The sequence below is a fragment of the Corvus brachyrhynchos genome, unplaced genomic scaffold, assembly GCF_000691975.1.
Source record: "Corvus brachyrhynchos isolate BGI_N302 unplaced genomic scaffold, ASM69197v1 scaffold239, whole genome shotgun sequence".
Taxonomy (NCBI): domain Eukaryota; kingdom Metazoa; phylum Chordata; class Aves; order Passeriformes; family Corvidae; genus Corvus; species Corvus brachyrhynchos.
The window spans coordinates 1,264,676-1,279,834 of record NW_008246057.1 but is presented as its reverse complement, the minus strand read 5'-3'; the positions used below and the strand labels follow the sequence as shown (position 1 = coordinate 1,279,834).

The 15,159-nt window shown below is 37.3% G+C and overlaps 1 protein-coding gene across 2 annotated transcripts in view; it reads left to right on the top strand.

Moving 5' to 3' along the window:
• PHTF2 (putative homeodomain transcription factor 2) overlaps positions 1 to 12,995 on the top strand; it is a 53,872-nt gene extending 40,877 nt beyond the window's left edge. For both annotated transcript variants that reach the window (XM_017745976.1, XM_017745977.1), the window contains exons 12-18: positions 324 to 596; positions 1,765 to 1,896; positions 2,851 to 2,937; positions 4,013 to 4,168; positions 7,392 to 7,487; positions 9,811 to 9,936; positions 10,548 to 12,995. In XM_017745976.1, the coding sequence (XP_017601465.1) occupies positions 324 to 596; positions 1,765 to 1,896; positions 2,851 to 2,937; positions 4,013 to 4,168; positions 7,392 to 7,487; positions 9,811 to 9,936; positions 10,548 to 10,568 (891 nt within the window). In that variant the 3' untranslated portion in view covers positions 10,569 to 12,995. The remainder of the gene's footprint in view (positions 1 to 323; positions 597 to 1,764; positions 1,897 to 2,850; positions 2,938 to 4,012; positions 4,169 to 7,391; positions 7,488 to 9,810; positions 9,937 to 10,547) is intronic.
• The last annotated feature ends 2,164 nt before the right edge of the window (positions 12,996 to 15,159 follow it).

Here is a 15,159-nt window from a genome sequence, read left to right as displayed (position 1 = left end):
CAAGCAGCACAGTCTGACTGGCCCACTTGGTTAATTCAGCATTCAGTGAATTTCTAATGCAGGAATATGCACTGGAGTTTAACTGCGGTGTTTTACTGTTGGGTTTTTAAATTACTTGTCTTATTTGGCTCCTGTGCATTAAGTGCTCTTTGAGGACTTCCTCATTTATCAGTAGTAAAATGGGAAGATGATTGGTTGAAGTTTTCATGTAATTTGCCAGATTATAAAGTGTTGTGATAAAATGAAGACATTAATGTTTTGTTTATTGACTTAATGACAAAATCATTCCGAAGTTAAATATATACCTTTTCTTTTGTTTTTAGGTGAACAGCTATATACCAGGAATTGGTTATCAAATTTTTGGAAATGTCATATCTTTAATCTTGGGTTTAATGCCCTTTGTCTTTCGACTTTCCCAAGCTAAAGATTTAGAACAACTAGCTGCACATTCTGCCACTGAGCTTTGCATGACTGCATTTGGATCAGATGGAGATGTTTTGGTTCTCTCAATGGTTATTATAAGTTTTGTGGTCCGGGTGTCTCTAGTGTGGATTTTCTTTTTTCTGCTCTGTGTAGCAGAGAGAACATATAAACAGGTATGAAAACAAGCCAGGAGACTTCATCTGAAGCAAACCAAGGTTTAATGTTTGTATTTTTTGACTTTGTGGATATTTTAAACTTGTTTTCTTCAGCACGCTATGAGTGATAGATCAGTGATGATAAACACTTCAGTGGGCTTGCAGTTTGGGAGATGACTCCAGTGGACTGAAGTCTCTGTAGCTAAAAAGTTTTTTGATGGTGTTTTGGTTTGTTTTTTTTTTTTCCCCTGGAGAGAATTCCTAAGGGAAAACTGGCTCAATGCATTAACCCAATGCTTAGTCATGTCCAGGTTGTCTCACGTTTCCACAAAGAGATGTAGTTTCAGGAAAAGAGCTCTATAAATTTCCAGTGTTTTTCATTCAAAACCTTCAATTTAATTCATAAAATCATAGAATGGTTTGGGTTGGAAGGAACCTTAATGATCATCCCGTTCCAACCCCCCTGTCATGGACAGGGACACCTTCCACTAGACCAGGTTGCTCAGAGCCCCATCCAGCCTGGCCTTGAACACTTCCAGGGATGGGACATTCAGAACAGTTCTGTCCATCCGTGGCCAAGGCCCTGCCTGCTTCATTGTTAGATCAGTTCTGTGGCTGGAGATGGTGAGAGCTGCTCTCTGAAGTAATACACCATGGCTTGTTACTGCAATTGAAACTTCGGAGAGCAACCTTACTAGCTGCAGCATATAAATACTTACTGGTCTGCAAAGGAAACATTTTTATACTTTCTGTTCTCAAATTATAGTCAAAATATGTGATGTAATACAGTAGAATAGAATTAACCTGCTTCTAATAATGATTTTTGTTGAAAGGATCTCCTGTGGTATAGGTGCTTTCTAATGAAATTAGAAAAGGCAGGTTTGGGTTTTTTCCCCAAGTTTTAAGAGCATAGCAGATCTGTTGTCTAAAGTTTGAGTAAAAAAACTCAAAGTGTAGCTAAATTTTGTTAATCATTGGAATATGGAGACTTTTAAAATGTTGTAGTGCATTTCCTCTTTTTAATAATATACTGCTGCACTTATTTCTGGTTTATATTAACTTATTTTCATTTTTGCTGGTATGTTGTACATTACTTTGACGTATTTATTGAGGCCTTTTCTCTTATTTTTTTAGTGCCTCTGAAAATCAGTTAACAGTTAAGGTAATTTTATTTTCTTCTCTGCAGAGGCTACTTTTTGCCAAACTTTTTGGTCATCTAACATCTGCCAGAAGGGCAAGAAAATCGGAGGTTCCTCACTTCCGCTTGAAGAAAGTGCAGAATATAAAAATGTGGCTTTCTCTCAGGTCCTATCTAAAGGTAAAATAATGTATATTTTTGCTTTAATAAGAATTTAACACATTTAATAAATTTTAAACATTTAAAAATACCATATGATTATGTTCTAACATAAAATATCTCCTATGCTGCTGGTGGAAGGTTGGTGTTGTAGTCTATTTCCTCCTGTACACTCACTATTGGTGCATATGTCCCATAGTTGCTTCAGTTTTGTGACTCTCGGCCAGCAGTGCCTGCAGGCAGACAGATTTTGAGAAAGTTGAAGTTTGGTTTTCACCTTGGATTAAAGCATGAGTGTGCTCAGAGTTGGAGTCTTGTCTTAGTAATGCCAGCTGAAAAGTTTTGTGAAAATGTTGGGTAAAAACTGACCACTTGTAGTATATGCTGACAGTATCTTATTGTAAGAGTCTTATCAGTTGGTATCATTAACACAAGGAATTTATAAAGCAAGACAGTTCATGTGTATTTGTGTTGTAAGTGTATGTGTGCCAGGTGAAGCTAGAAATGGTGTCTATGTAAGACATTCTGATCCCTGAAATCTCCTATCAGTAGTTTTTACAAGCAGGAAAAGGTTTATGAAAACATTAAGGAATTACGGTGTGGAGGCTGGAGAGCATGGAAAGCAGGAACTATAAGCAAACAAAGTTTAGTATGGTGCTGGTGGGGTGAGGAGGATAACATCACTTGGATGATAGAATGTAGTTTTGGTGTTTTAAATTTCTGCAGAGGGTTGTGGAGAGAATGTCTTTCCTTCTTTCCTCGCAGCCACACCTATGTATTCCACCTTTTGTTGTGCCACCAGGAACATTTGTATAATAATGTGGCTAGCAAAAAAGTGGTCAGAAGCAGGTGCAGAGGGAACTGACCCAACTGAGAAATAAACAGTGAAGAACAGTGGGATTCTTACTACTTATGCTAAATACCAGTGCTGATGGGGTGGGGTTTCACTCACATGTGCATATCCTGCATTTTCAGCGTCGAGGTCCTCAGCGCTCCGTGGATGTCATCGTTTCATCTGCCTTCCTACTGACTATCTCAGTTGTGTTCATCTGTTGTGCACAGGTGAGGAAATTCTACTTGTAGAGAAACAACCATGACTTAAATAGCTTTCAAAACAGTTTTGAGTGCCTTTTGCACAGTGATTTCTAGTAAGTTAGAAGACCCCAGGGAAAAACCAGTAATAGCTGTTACAGCTTTTCAGAATGGAGCTCCATTTTGTATTGTTCATTTCATCTACTTTAGCATGTTTTTCTGTAATAGCGAAATAAACTTATTTATAGCAACAAATTAGAGGACTGGGAAATCACCCACAGTGTGGAGTCTGACGAGGGCAAGTGGTGGATTCTGCACCTGGGACAATGTGATTCTTGGGAGTGTCCTGTGCAGGACCAGGGATTGGCTGTATGATCCTTGTGGGTCCCTGCCAGCTCAGGATGTTCTATGATTCTGTGATATCACTGTTGTATTTTAAATCTGTGTCCTCCTTCATTTTTCATTGTGGTTTTTGGAACACTTTTTTTTTTTTTTTTCTTTGTAACATTTTGCATCAATACACATTTTCTTCTGTAAAGGCAGTTGATAACTGAATTTGGTTGATGCTTTTTTGTGAGAAACAGGCTTGTTGGCTATATTTGCCTGCCCTCTAGTGGAAAGTCTTTTAGTAAGCAAATCTATGTTTAAAGATTTCTACTGCTTAAGATTTGTCTTTGAGCTACTGTTTCAAAATATAGGGGATCTTCTGAATGGCTTCTGGTTGTATTTTCTTTCCAATTTCTAATTAACTCTATTGTGTTTGCCTGGTAGCTAACGATATTTTATCAAGAATGTAATTTATATAAAATTTAGTACATGTGAGGCTGTATTTTGTTTTTTATCCCATGTAGTGCCTTTGCAAATTTGAACAGGAGTTTAAAATTGTCTTAGAGTGTGGTTTTTTATTTATCTTTTCTCAGACCTCATATCTTTAATACAGTGTTGATTTAAAATTGAGTCAAATTTTATAGGCCTCAAAACCTTCCATATATTTATTACTGGGAAATGTTTCTTGAAGGTGTGGAGATATGTAACTATCTTCTTGTATCATAGTGTAATTATTATTTCAAATTAAATTTTGATTTCTTTTCTCTTTATTTTTCAGCTACTTCACATGCATGAGATCTTCCTTGATTGTCACTACAACTGGGAACTCGTAATTTGGTGCATTTCACTAACTCTTTTTCTCTTAAGATTTGTTACTCTTGGATCTGAAACAAGCAAAAAATACAGCAATACCTCAATATTGCTAACTGAGCAGGTGAGAATTTGCATATACCTATATTTTTATATCTAAACAACTCATTCATCTGGTAGGTCTCAGGCCTTGTAGATTTATTAAAATAGTTTGGATTAGGGAGTTAATTATAGGGAAGTGAAGCAACACTCTGCAACCCAAAGTTCAGTTTCTGAGATAAATGTTTGACTTTATCCCAACTTCTGTTTAAGTGAGTGGGCTTAGAGGTACCATCTCCTTTGATATAATTTAACATCTTACAGAACACAAACATAAAAAGTAGTTTTTAGATAGGAAAAAAACCCCTGGAATCTCAGTATTGGGTGGGTGAGTAAAAGATTTGAAAACAAGCTTACCCTCTGTGAAGTGAGTTGCTGTTTCCAGCCCGATAGCTTAGGATGGCTAGGTTGCATGGATTACATATAGCCTCCTCTAGACTCCTTGGAAATTTTTTTTTTTCATTCATCTTTCAAGCTTGGCTTTGGGTCTATGTGTGTTTCTTCTCAGGAATGTTCTGGTTGGTGTTTGTAGTTCAAACTTCCCTCTCTGCTCTGCCTGGCACTGCTGATAGTTTTCCGAGCTAAGCATGTTCAATTAGGGAAGAAGAAATCTCTTTCTTGTTAAGTTTCACACTGGTCCAAAACAATCTCTTTAGGGCAAGGTAAATAGGCAGTTTCAGAAACCTTCACAGGTTTCCTACAGAAAATGTGTTGAAGTAGGAGAATAAAGTCTTCCAAACTGTGTGTCCCAAAGTTGGGATGTGAGGCCTCTGACAGATGATATAAATGATTTATTCTGCCTTTACTGAAGATGATGAGGCTGGACATGGAGAAGCCAGACTGCCCGTCTGCCTTGTCCTGAGTGAGATATTTTGCACCATTCTGAAACCTTTCAGAGTTCCTGAGCCTGGAGAGCTTTGCATGGTTCTGTTGATTTTCAGAGTACAAATAGCCGAATGTCCCAGTGAAGTTTGTCTGCTGTTCCTGGAATGAAAATGGAGGGAAGTGTTTGGGATAAAGATTGGAAAAAAATGCAGAGAACAAGGGGAGAGAGATTGCCAAGCCTTTATTTTGCTTTCATAGGTTCCTATACTCTGCTCTTCCTGGGATTCAGTGTTTGAACATTTTAGTCTAGTATGGACATTGAAAGAAACACTTTCTGTATGTCCTCAGAACTTAAAGAAGTGCTATGTCATCAAACACTTATCTTTGCATTGAATCCAGCTTATAAGTCTTTTCCCTCAAAAATACCTGACAGCTTTATGAAATGAAAACCAAAGTAGAATTCACAATTGTTTCTCAGAAAATTAAAAGGATACACTTCACCCTGGGTAGAGCTCACTTTCATTTGCTAGAGCTGGGTACTACAGCACATTTACAGTGCTCTTGAGACAGACTCATGAAAGTCTGACATTTTGGCTTTTCAAGAGGGGTGAAGCTGAATAAATTGACTGACACTCACTTTATCTAAAAAAGCACATCTGATCCAGTGTCTTGGAAAGCAACACAGTAGAGTTATTAGGCTCACTGAGAAGAGAACAAAGCTGAAAACAAATAGGAAAATACAACAACATTAACAAAAAAAGACAAATGAGTCTCAACTCCCAGATTCAATTTAAATGCTCCAAGGATAAGACGAAACTGCAAATTCTACTTTTGCAAGCAAAGTTCTAGGCACTTCTGTGTTCTTTATATTCAATCTATGAATTTCATGATTGGGAGTCATGATGGGAAACTAAAAGGGATCTTTTTGACTGTATGCTGTTTGGTTGTAATTTTTCAGGTCCTTCTGAAAGTGTTTTTAATTGGTCTTGTAAATCTGTGAGCAAAATCAAGTGTATGGTCTGACCATAGTTGTTATTTTGCCAGTTTTGGGTCTCAAAATATGTGTGGTAGATGGCTGTGCATACACACTCCTCTCCTGATGCCATGTTTGTTACTGAAATTAAGGAAATCATAATAGCTCTTAAAAGAGGTTTGAATCTTCCTAGGGTTTTCAGGGTTGCTAATTAAAGCCTTTATTCTTTGTTTAGTCCTGCTTATAAATATTGAATCGTTGAAATCAGTAGTTTTATATTTAAAGATTGGAATCTCTTTGCCTCTGGAAGCATAATTTTAGTTTAAAATGCAATAGTAATAGATAGTTCACGACCTTAATATGCCTTGGAATATATTAGGCATAGGTTTTGATTCTTAACCTGTGTAAGAAAGTGGTCTTTTTAGGGAGATCTGATAATATTCAGTTACTTGTTTTAGATGTCTGTGGACCGTATTTCAATAACCACCATACAACAATGTGGTTAAGTATATCATAGCATCTTATAGCATCTCTTCCTTTCTGTAGTCAGGTGTCATCTGAAGGACTACTTCAGCACGTTGCTAAATTGTTCATTTTTTATTTTGAAGGTTTTCATCCTAAAATAAAATTCAGTGGCTTTTCAAGACACTTTTTCCTTTGATTTGCTTTTGTTATGCAATAGAAAATAAAAAAACCTAGCCTTTGTCTGATCTTGGGTATCAAAGATAGGCTGTTTGAGAATGAAAGTTGATGTTTCAAAATTACTAAAAGGCCGAAAGAGAGCTAATTTGAACTCTTAACTTTCTCAGAAATAATGACCTGAAAAAGTCTGCTTCACAGAAATATTGAAATGTTCAATGTACTGTTCTCCTACAGCAATGAAGAGTTTAATAATTTTTCAAATACTTCAAGGCACTGGAAAGATTGATTTTTCTGCGTTCAAGGTGCTCATGAAGTACTAAATTATACTAGAATCTTTTAAAAGAAATTACACTTTAGCAGAATTATGTTTTAGCATTTCATTCTGTTCAATAACTTTTGAGGATGTTAAGTCTTGTAAGGTCTGCCCACTTGTATAAAACCCTTCTGGAGATGAATTGTCAAACCTCAGGCAACTCTTGAATGAGGAAAAGAAATTATATAAACCTTACCTATGTTGGTGGTTTTTCTTGCCTAATTTATAGATCAGACTAAACTTTAAAGTCGGTGCTATAATAATGTCAAATGTAATTTGTTATATCATAAGGATTGTGTTTTCCTATGGTGCTGAGCCAGTACTTGTTCTTAAATATTAAAAAGGAAACAAAAAATTTGCTTGCTTGCAGAAATGTCATTGCAGTTTTGTCATTTGGCTGCTGAGTAATCACTTTATTGAAATATTGAATATTTCCAAATTAATTCCTTTAAATTCTGAGTTGGTGGTGATACTTGTGTTTTTGTTTTCAATCAGATAAACTTGTACTTGAAAATGGAGAAAAAGCCTAATAAGAAGGAGGAACTGACACTAGTGAACAATGTTTTAAAGCTTGCTACTAAGTTATTGAAGGTAAGAATTAAAATAGTATTCCCATATTATAAAAAAGAAGTAGAATAGGTTGGTTAAAGAGTCACTTGTGTGACTTCTGCAGGCAGTAGGGTGTTTTTTTGGTTTAAATTTGCCCCATGCCGCTTTCACAGTGATGCTGCTTGTTCATACACTGCAGTCTGTTATGTTGCAGATTGTGGATTGCAAATTACTATTACATCCAATAAGTTTTTATTCTTTAGCTGTATATTAGCAGTGTGAGAGAAAGTACTTCAGGGTGGACAGGATGATGAATGCTTGAGAAATAAATGATGCAATTTTATTGTCTGTTTTGAGTGTCAATATAGTGGTGATTTAAGACCTTGTGGCCTCACTCTACCACACACTGAACTCTGGTCCCTTAGCCTGTTGATTCCCATGTGCCAGGGAGCAACCCTTAAAATGAAGCTAAACCTTGGTTTAATATGGCCAGCCAGAAGCTGAAATCAGAGGATTTCTTCTAGTTAGATGAGTAATTCCCCCCACCAGCACACCTTGAGCAAGGTGTGTGCTGGTCCCCTCCTCTAAAACGATACACAGCACTTTCCGTGAGAGGACTGATGGAGTCAGCGAGGACTCAGTGCTGACAAAGCAACAACTTGAGAGTTGTGTTGCAGCAATAAGGAGAGCCAAAGTCAGCGACTATCTCCTGGTGTAGGAGTAAGGGACTGCAGGGCTTTTACGATCTGGTTGTGGAGCAAACGAAAGGAAGTATGCTCAGTGCATCAGGTGGTCAAAGGATACTGTGGATGCAGAAAGGTTCTCTGGATTCAAGGAGAAACTGGATGAGTAGAACAGACAAAGGCCAACAGGTTCATGCTATCATCTCATGAGCTGAAGTGTTTGTGTGCTGTGAGAATGTGGGTGGGTTGGATGGTGATCAACTCTTGGTCGAAGTTGCTTCCATTTTTTTGTGCTCTTTTCACTGTTTCAAAAAAAGTGTTTGTGTTTTACTCTTGCCAGAAGTGTATCAACTCTCAGCCTTTTCCAGTGGGGGACTTGGCTTTTGTGGCACAAATCCCAGACTCAGGCCATCGCTTAGTTACTGTAAAAACGTAGTGAAAAGTGAGATTTCCAAGCCACCTACTATGAGCTTAAAATAAATTCTTGGTAGTTAGTGATCAGCACAATTACATACTTCATGTCCAGTAGCTAAATGGGCTCAGGGTTTTTAAAATTTGATTTTGATCTTTAAACTTTTATAAAGACTAGATTCTGTTGAATATTCTTATTGTTTTCTTATTCACAAAATTGGTAAGATGAATCCAAAATCTAAAAACTTTTTCCTTAAAGAATTTCTCTGCTGTCCTTCTTAGAATCATGTCTTTTGTATCTTTTGTATTTGCAGCTGCGTTTTATACCACATTACATCTAAATGAAAAGGTTGTTCATTCTTATTTCACCTTTTTGAAAGAAGAGTCATAGCTTTGAAATTCTTCTTTTTTAAGAAAGAGTTTATAAGGCCTTTTTCAAGGCCCAGGATGTAATACAGGAGAGGGATGAAGATGAATTTAAAGCTAGAAAATATGAATGACCAAAGCAGTGATAGTTGGTAGACTTTATATAATCCACTCTTATATTTTAAAACTCATTTTTCCTTCCTTTATTTGATGTATTTCTCGGCCAGAAAAGTTTGGGTGACTATATCCACACACAATTAATTGAAAATTGGTGAAATAGCATCTTTGTTGAAGTTTTATTACAGATAAATTTGGGCTAATTTTTTGTTCCTTCCAATAAAAAAAATGTAAAGTATTGGCAGTCCAATGATTATTAGGATTTTTTTTTCCTTTATCATCCTTTTCTGGCTGTATTGATCAGTAGTTAGTCTCAAAATTAATGGAAAAGGAAGAAAATTGCAATAGGAAAGACATTTTTGTTAATTTTCATAGTTGTGAGGTAGTCTTCTGTCATTATGAAAAATCTTCCTTTTCTTATTTTTTGTGGTTCTGCTGCTTGTCAGTTCTTTTAACACTGAAGGTGATTTCTGGAAAATTATAAGGAATTCTAAGATGGTGGCACCTAGCTCTTTATTTTCTTGGCTTCATGAGCAGATTGGTAGATGCTGTACATGGGTAGCCTCCAATTTTTTGAAGGGTTATTAAGACAACAGCAGTCAAGTCAGTTAATGTGATGGATATTTTCCTGCACGTTGTGTTTTATATGCAGAATAATAGGAGAGTGTTTTACTTCACTGGGTCTTGAAGACTTCATAAAGTGTCTAATATTGCACAATACATATGTGAACAAAACCCCCTTTGTGTAATTTTTATTTTTTAACAATGCTGTTGTTTTGCATTATTAGGAACTGGACAGTCCCTTTAGGTTATATGGGCTTACAATGAATCCACTGCTTTATAACATCACCCAAGTTGTCATCCTGTCAGCTGTTTCTGGTGTCATCAGTGACTTGCTTGGATTTAATCTGAAGGTAAATATTTGAGAAGCATCCTTTTTTTCACTATGTTCTTGTAGATGGAACACATATTGTAGCATAGTTAATTCTGAACCAGGCTAACTAGAAGATCTATTGTTTGAAAACTTACTAAATTATTAAATTAAAGCTATATCAGAAGAATAATGTATTTGTCAGACCAGCCCTTTAAACTTTTTTTTTTCATTTTGTGGCTTGGTAACTTCATTTAGGACACTTAATTACAAGAATTCTTGACACAAATACAGAGACACTTATAAATACAAAACCTTCCTTAACTTTTCTTCATATCCCAGATTTGATTTCTCTCTCTAATTCCTCACTGTTGACTCTGTAGCTCTTAAAGGGAGGCAGACACAGCAGGCTATCCGTCTTGCACAAGCATCTTGCACAAGCTTGTAGTTGTCACAAAGCCCTTTACTGGCCATCAAGTTTGCTTACATCTACTGTCTTTTTCTTGTTTAGAAGTAAATGAATGTAAAATGTATTTTGTGTGTCATTAGAATACGCAGCAAGTGCAGTAAGAAAAAAAGATGTGGTGGTATTGCAGTTCTGGTAAACAGAAACAGTTTGAGAAATAAATTGATGTACTGCTCTAATTTTTCCAGCTCTGGAAGATCAAATCTTGACAATATAGAAAGATGATGAGACAACAGAACACAGTGTTATAGGAAAGCTCATTGATGGACAAAACTGCCTCACAGCAGCCACCGAATCTGTATCTCAGACGCTACAACCTCTTCAAGGAAGTCATTTGGAAAACCGAAGTGTTTACATCTGTCTTGTGCAATCTTTATATTTATTTCATCTTCTCACTGGTTTAATGTTCGTTCTAGTTGACATTTATGTTTTATTTTCAAATTACTTGCTTAGTTTTGGAAAGGGTCAGATTTAGGAAGGGTCAAAAACTGTGTGTCTGAGAGTTTGAAATCCTGAAAATTGGTTACACTAAATTGCGCTTTCTGTTAAAGCTGAAGCCAATGCTGAACATTTTTAGTTACCAGTAACCCTATATGGAAGTCATTTGATTTTTGATAGTGTGGTAAAATTGCTTAGAATATTTCATTTGCACCAGTCATTTATGAGGACAATGTCAATAGATGTTTGGTTGCAATAGAAAAGTGAGACATGTTCAAAAAATAAAGTACTGACTATACAGTATGACAGGTAGCAAAAATGTTTTATATTGCTATTAGAAACAAGTGGGTATTTCTAGTATTTTGAGTAATTCCAGGATCTAAACTCATATAGGCTGCAGTTTAAATATCCTGGGATATTAAAAAGGTATTATATAAGAAGTCAACAAGTGTTCTTTGATAACACACTTATTAGAGCAATAATTGTAAATTTATTACTATGCTGTATGATATTTTGATAAAAATTAAATATTGTATTTATTTGAAATACTAGGCTGTTCTGTGCAGCTCTGACTGTGCATGTGCACTTTTTATTGTTACTTTTAATGAAAAACTTTATACATATAAATGTATATTAATTGGGATATATTATGGTGAACTATGGAGGAGTATGTATTATATGTTGAAGTTGAATATTTAAACAAGCAAGTTATTTACTGGTGAAAGGAATGCTTTGAATGAGTGAGCAAATGATAGATACTCTCCTCTTGTACGCTATAGTATATGCCATTCGTACCACACTGAAGTTTAAGAACAATTAAACACAGAGAACAAGTTGCTCTGGTGAGCAGCAGAGCTCACAAAGCCTGGTATTTGGCAGGTTTGTGTCTTGAAATAACTCCCATTCCTCCCCAGCAGGTGTCATTCCCTTGTGTTTTCTGCTGGGGTTTCCAACACCTCTCCCTCTGCCTGCTATCCCTGCCTCCCACAGGGACCAGTCATATTGACTCGTGGTTCTTCAGTGTGACAAAAATAATGTATCCATCCCTGTGGAATTAAGCAGCTTGGAACAAACTTCCCTTCTACAAATTATTTTGGGAGGATTATTACCACCAGGCACAAGTATTCTTACATTTTATGTTTCTAAAATACTGGCTTCATACTGAAAAATTGCAAGAGTCTGGACATTGCACTATGTTTGCTAATCTTCAGAATCTTGAAAGATTGGAAGTATTGAATCTTAAACTTATGTGGTATAAAAATATTTTTATATATAAAGCAACACAAACAAGCATTTTGTATTTTATTTGCCTCTGTACTAATGTTTAATAATGACCAAAGTGCATTCTGGTTTTTGGAAGAATGTATTTACTGGAGCTTTAAGAACATACTATATTTAGTTTCTCATGTGAAAACTTCAGCTGCCTCTGATCTGTTTCTCCTTTCTCTGTTGTTTGACGTTGGGATTGTTTTTAAAAATTAAATACATTTTATACACAGTTTTTTCCAAATTACGGTACAGACCTACACAGAACTTAATTTTGCACAAAATATACTTTAAAAAAAAAAAAAAAAAGAACAGCAGGAGTTCTATGGGTGATAAAAGATAAGGCTGTTGGTTTTACAGCCTGTCATTATTACAAAACCATTCTTTACTCTAGAGTGGAATTATTTTTAGAAATGTGAAATAGTGAATATATGGCTTTCATTACTTTTAAAAAAAAAGGAGAGAGAAAACACTGCAGTTTGGGTTGAAGGTGTAAAATTAGTTTAACCATGTATACCTCAGCAACTAGCACTGTGCTGGATTGTTGCACTAACAAACGGCGGCTTGGGGAAAGTAAAACATTTGTGAAATGAAATTAAAAATAATAAAAACCTTTATTTGCTACCCTTAGGTACATTCATTATGTTAAAAATGAGAGAGGTTTATTCTCCATCCCTCAATGTGGAAAGTCCAGTATAAGAATAGAGGCAAGTAGAAATATGGCAGTTCTTGCGTGTTAACTGTTATTTTTTGCCCCGTGTTTTGTAACTGAAAGTGTGATCAGGCTTGGAATAAAGCTTTCTATGGTTGATGGTAAAAAAGAAAAAAAAATGCAGTGAGCTGTATCTTTTAGTATGTCCAGCATATTTCTGTGTCTGCCTGTTTTGATTTAAATCCATATTATTTAAATTAAAGCACGTTTGGGAAAGAAACCTGCGCCCGGAATGCAAATGATATAGAATATCATGTAGAACAACCTAAGTTGAAGTACAGGTGAAACGCAGAAAGATACTTTAATAATTTGATTAGTTCTTCATGTCATCTTCTAGGAATGGGACATTTAAAACACCTTGGGTAGCTACCAAGTTTAGTAACTCCCAAAAACTTCTCTGTATTGCAAGCGTGTTTCATTCCAGGTAATGTTTAAGGATATTACTGGTTCAGATTTCACAGGTCCATCTTTGGCATCCAGCAACAAACAGTAGAGAGAATTATCTTTTTTACAGATGGTGGTAGTAGGCTGCTGCTGTTGTCTTTACTGGATACTTCAAACCCCAAGGCATCCAACTTGTCTGTTGGAGGGAAAAGGAGGAAAAAGGTTGTTGGTGTTGCAGGTCTACCCACTGCTGCCTCCTTAGGTAGGCTTTTGTTATGCGTTTCTCGGTAGTGAATTTCCCTCAGTAGGAATGTAAGAGAAGGTTTTGAAGGAGGAATGCATGATTCTTTGTTCTCAGTCCATAAAGCAATCTCATTTTTACTGCATGACTGCACAAAATATATCTGTATTGGTGCAGGAGGTGGGGAAGAAAATCTTTTAGTAATAAATAGCAGCTGACAAAGTCATCGTTTCCAGTGGGGAAAGCTGTCATCTCTTCCAATTTAGTTCTTGCAAGACAGAAGAGGAAATAATTTTGAGAAGGTGCCCATGTTGTTTGTTTTGTTAAAAAAACCCCACAAGAGTCTTCACTCATACTGTGGCTTTCCTCTTGAATACTGCCTTTGTACCTTGTCAGTCTTGGGGAAAGTAGTAAGTCTCTGCTGGGTTGTTCGGATCCTGCTTTGCTGACACTGCCATTTCCTGAAAGTCACCATCATCTTGTCATTGGTGATGGATAGAGCCTGCACATGTCCTTTGAAGTCCCTTTATGGAGGGTGTTCAGACAGGAGGTGATCTTGGGCAATTGTGCTGTGCCTTGGGGAGTGTCTGGCTGCAAAACACCTGGAGATACCTGCGTTGCCAATGTTCCTGACTGGGTTGATAGAGGTGTTTGTGGTCATGCCTGTCAGCTCTGCTCATTTTATCTGCTCCTTTTGCCTGTTGCCTTCCTGGCTGAGCAGATAGACCCTGCTGGTGACAGCAACCAAACAGCTGTCTTGGGAAGGGGGAAATGTCCAAGGTTGCCATGGACAGTTTGTGAAAGGGATAACTCAGGAAAGAAAGGGAATGTGATACCTCTGATAACTGGAACTGATGACCAACTTCGGGTGACAGTTCTACTGTCATTGGATATCAGCATTAATAAATATTACCCCTGAGCCCAGCGTTGCCTTGGGGGTTGGTGGAGATAAGATTTCCTTCTTGCTGTCTCAAGCAGTTAGTCACTGCTCGAGTCTGGCATGTCATGTTCGTTCTCTGACGCACAGGCAGCCTTGAGAACGGCTTTCATGTGAAGCCTTTTCAATAGGAAAGGGACACCAAGATCTTCCCCATAGTGTGCTGCTACTTCTCCTGATTAGGACTGGACAGGACAGAGCTTGTAATGGACAGTTTAGGGACAATAACAGAAAACTACAGAAATCAGAGGAGGCTGCAGCTGCGAGTCTTCTCCCTTGTGACTTAGTCTTGCTGTGGATGGTCATAGTGCAGGCCGAAGGCTTTGTCAACCCATGGCTGTAGATCACTGCAGCTTGCCCAAATCATCTTGGGAAGGCTAAAGCATGTGGAGAAATTTGTTCTAAATGTAGAAAATCCCCATGTCCTGCAACCAGTCTCAAAGCTGATCAGCTACTGCCACCAGGTGTCTGTCTTCTTTGGTCATTTTGCTCCTCAAATGCTACACCCCATTTTTGTAGTTTAATTTGCATGGGCAGCTACAGAAGCCTTGAGGATGCTGTGGAGTTTTGCTCAGTATCGGGTGTTTGGTACAGGGGAGGTTCATGTGAAGGAGAATTTGCCAGCCTGCTGTACCAGGAGTTGGATGTGCTTCTCCAGCCTGAGAGCAGTGCCTTGCAGCAGGCTCTGCTTGGGGCTGGTGTTGGAGCACATAGCTACTGCCACAGCAGCCAGGAAGGACTCTTGGGCAGCAGGGCAGCACTTCAGCTGGTGTTATGTCAGGTTTAAGGCAGGTTGGGCTTGCTGGCAACAAGGTGTCAGCA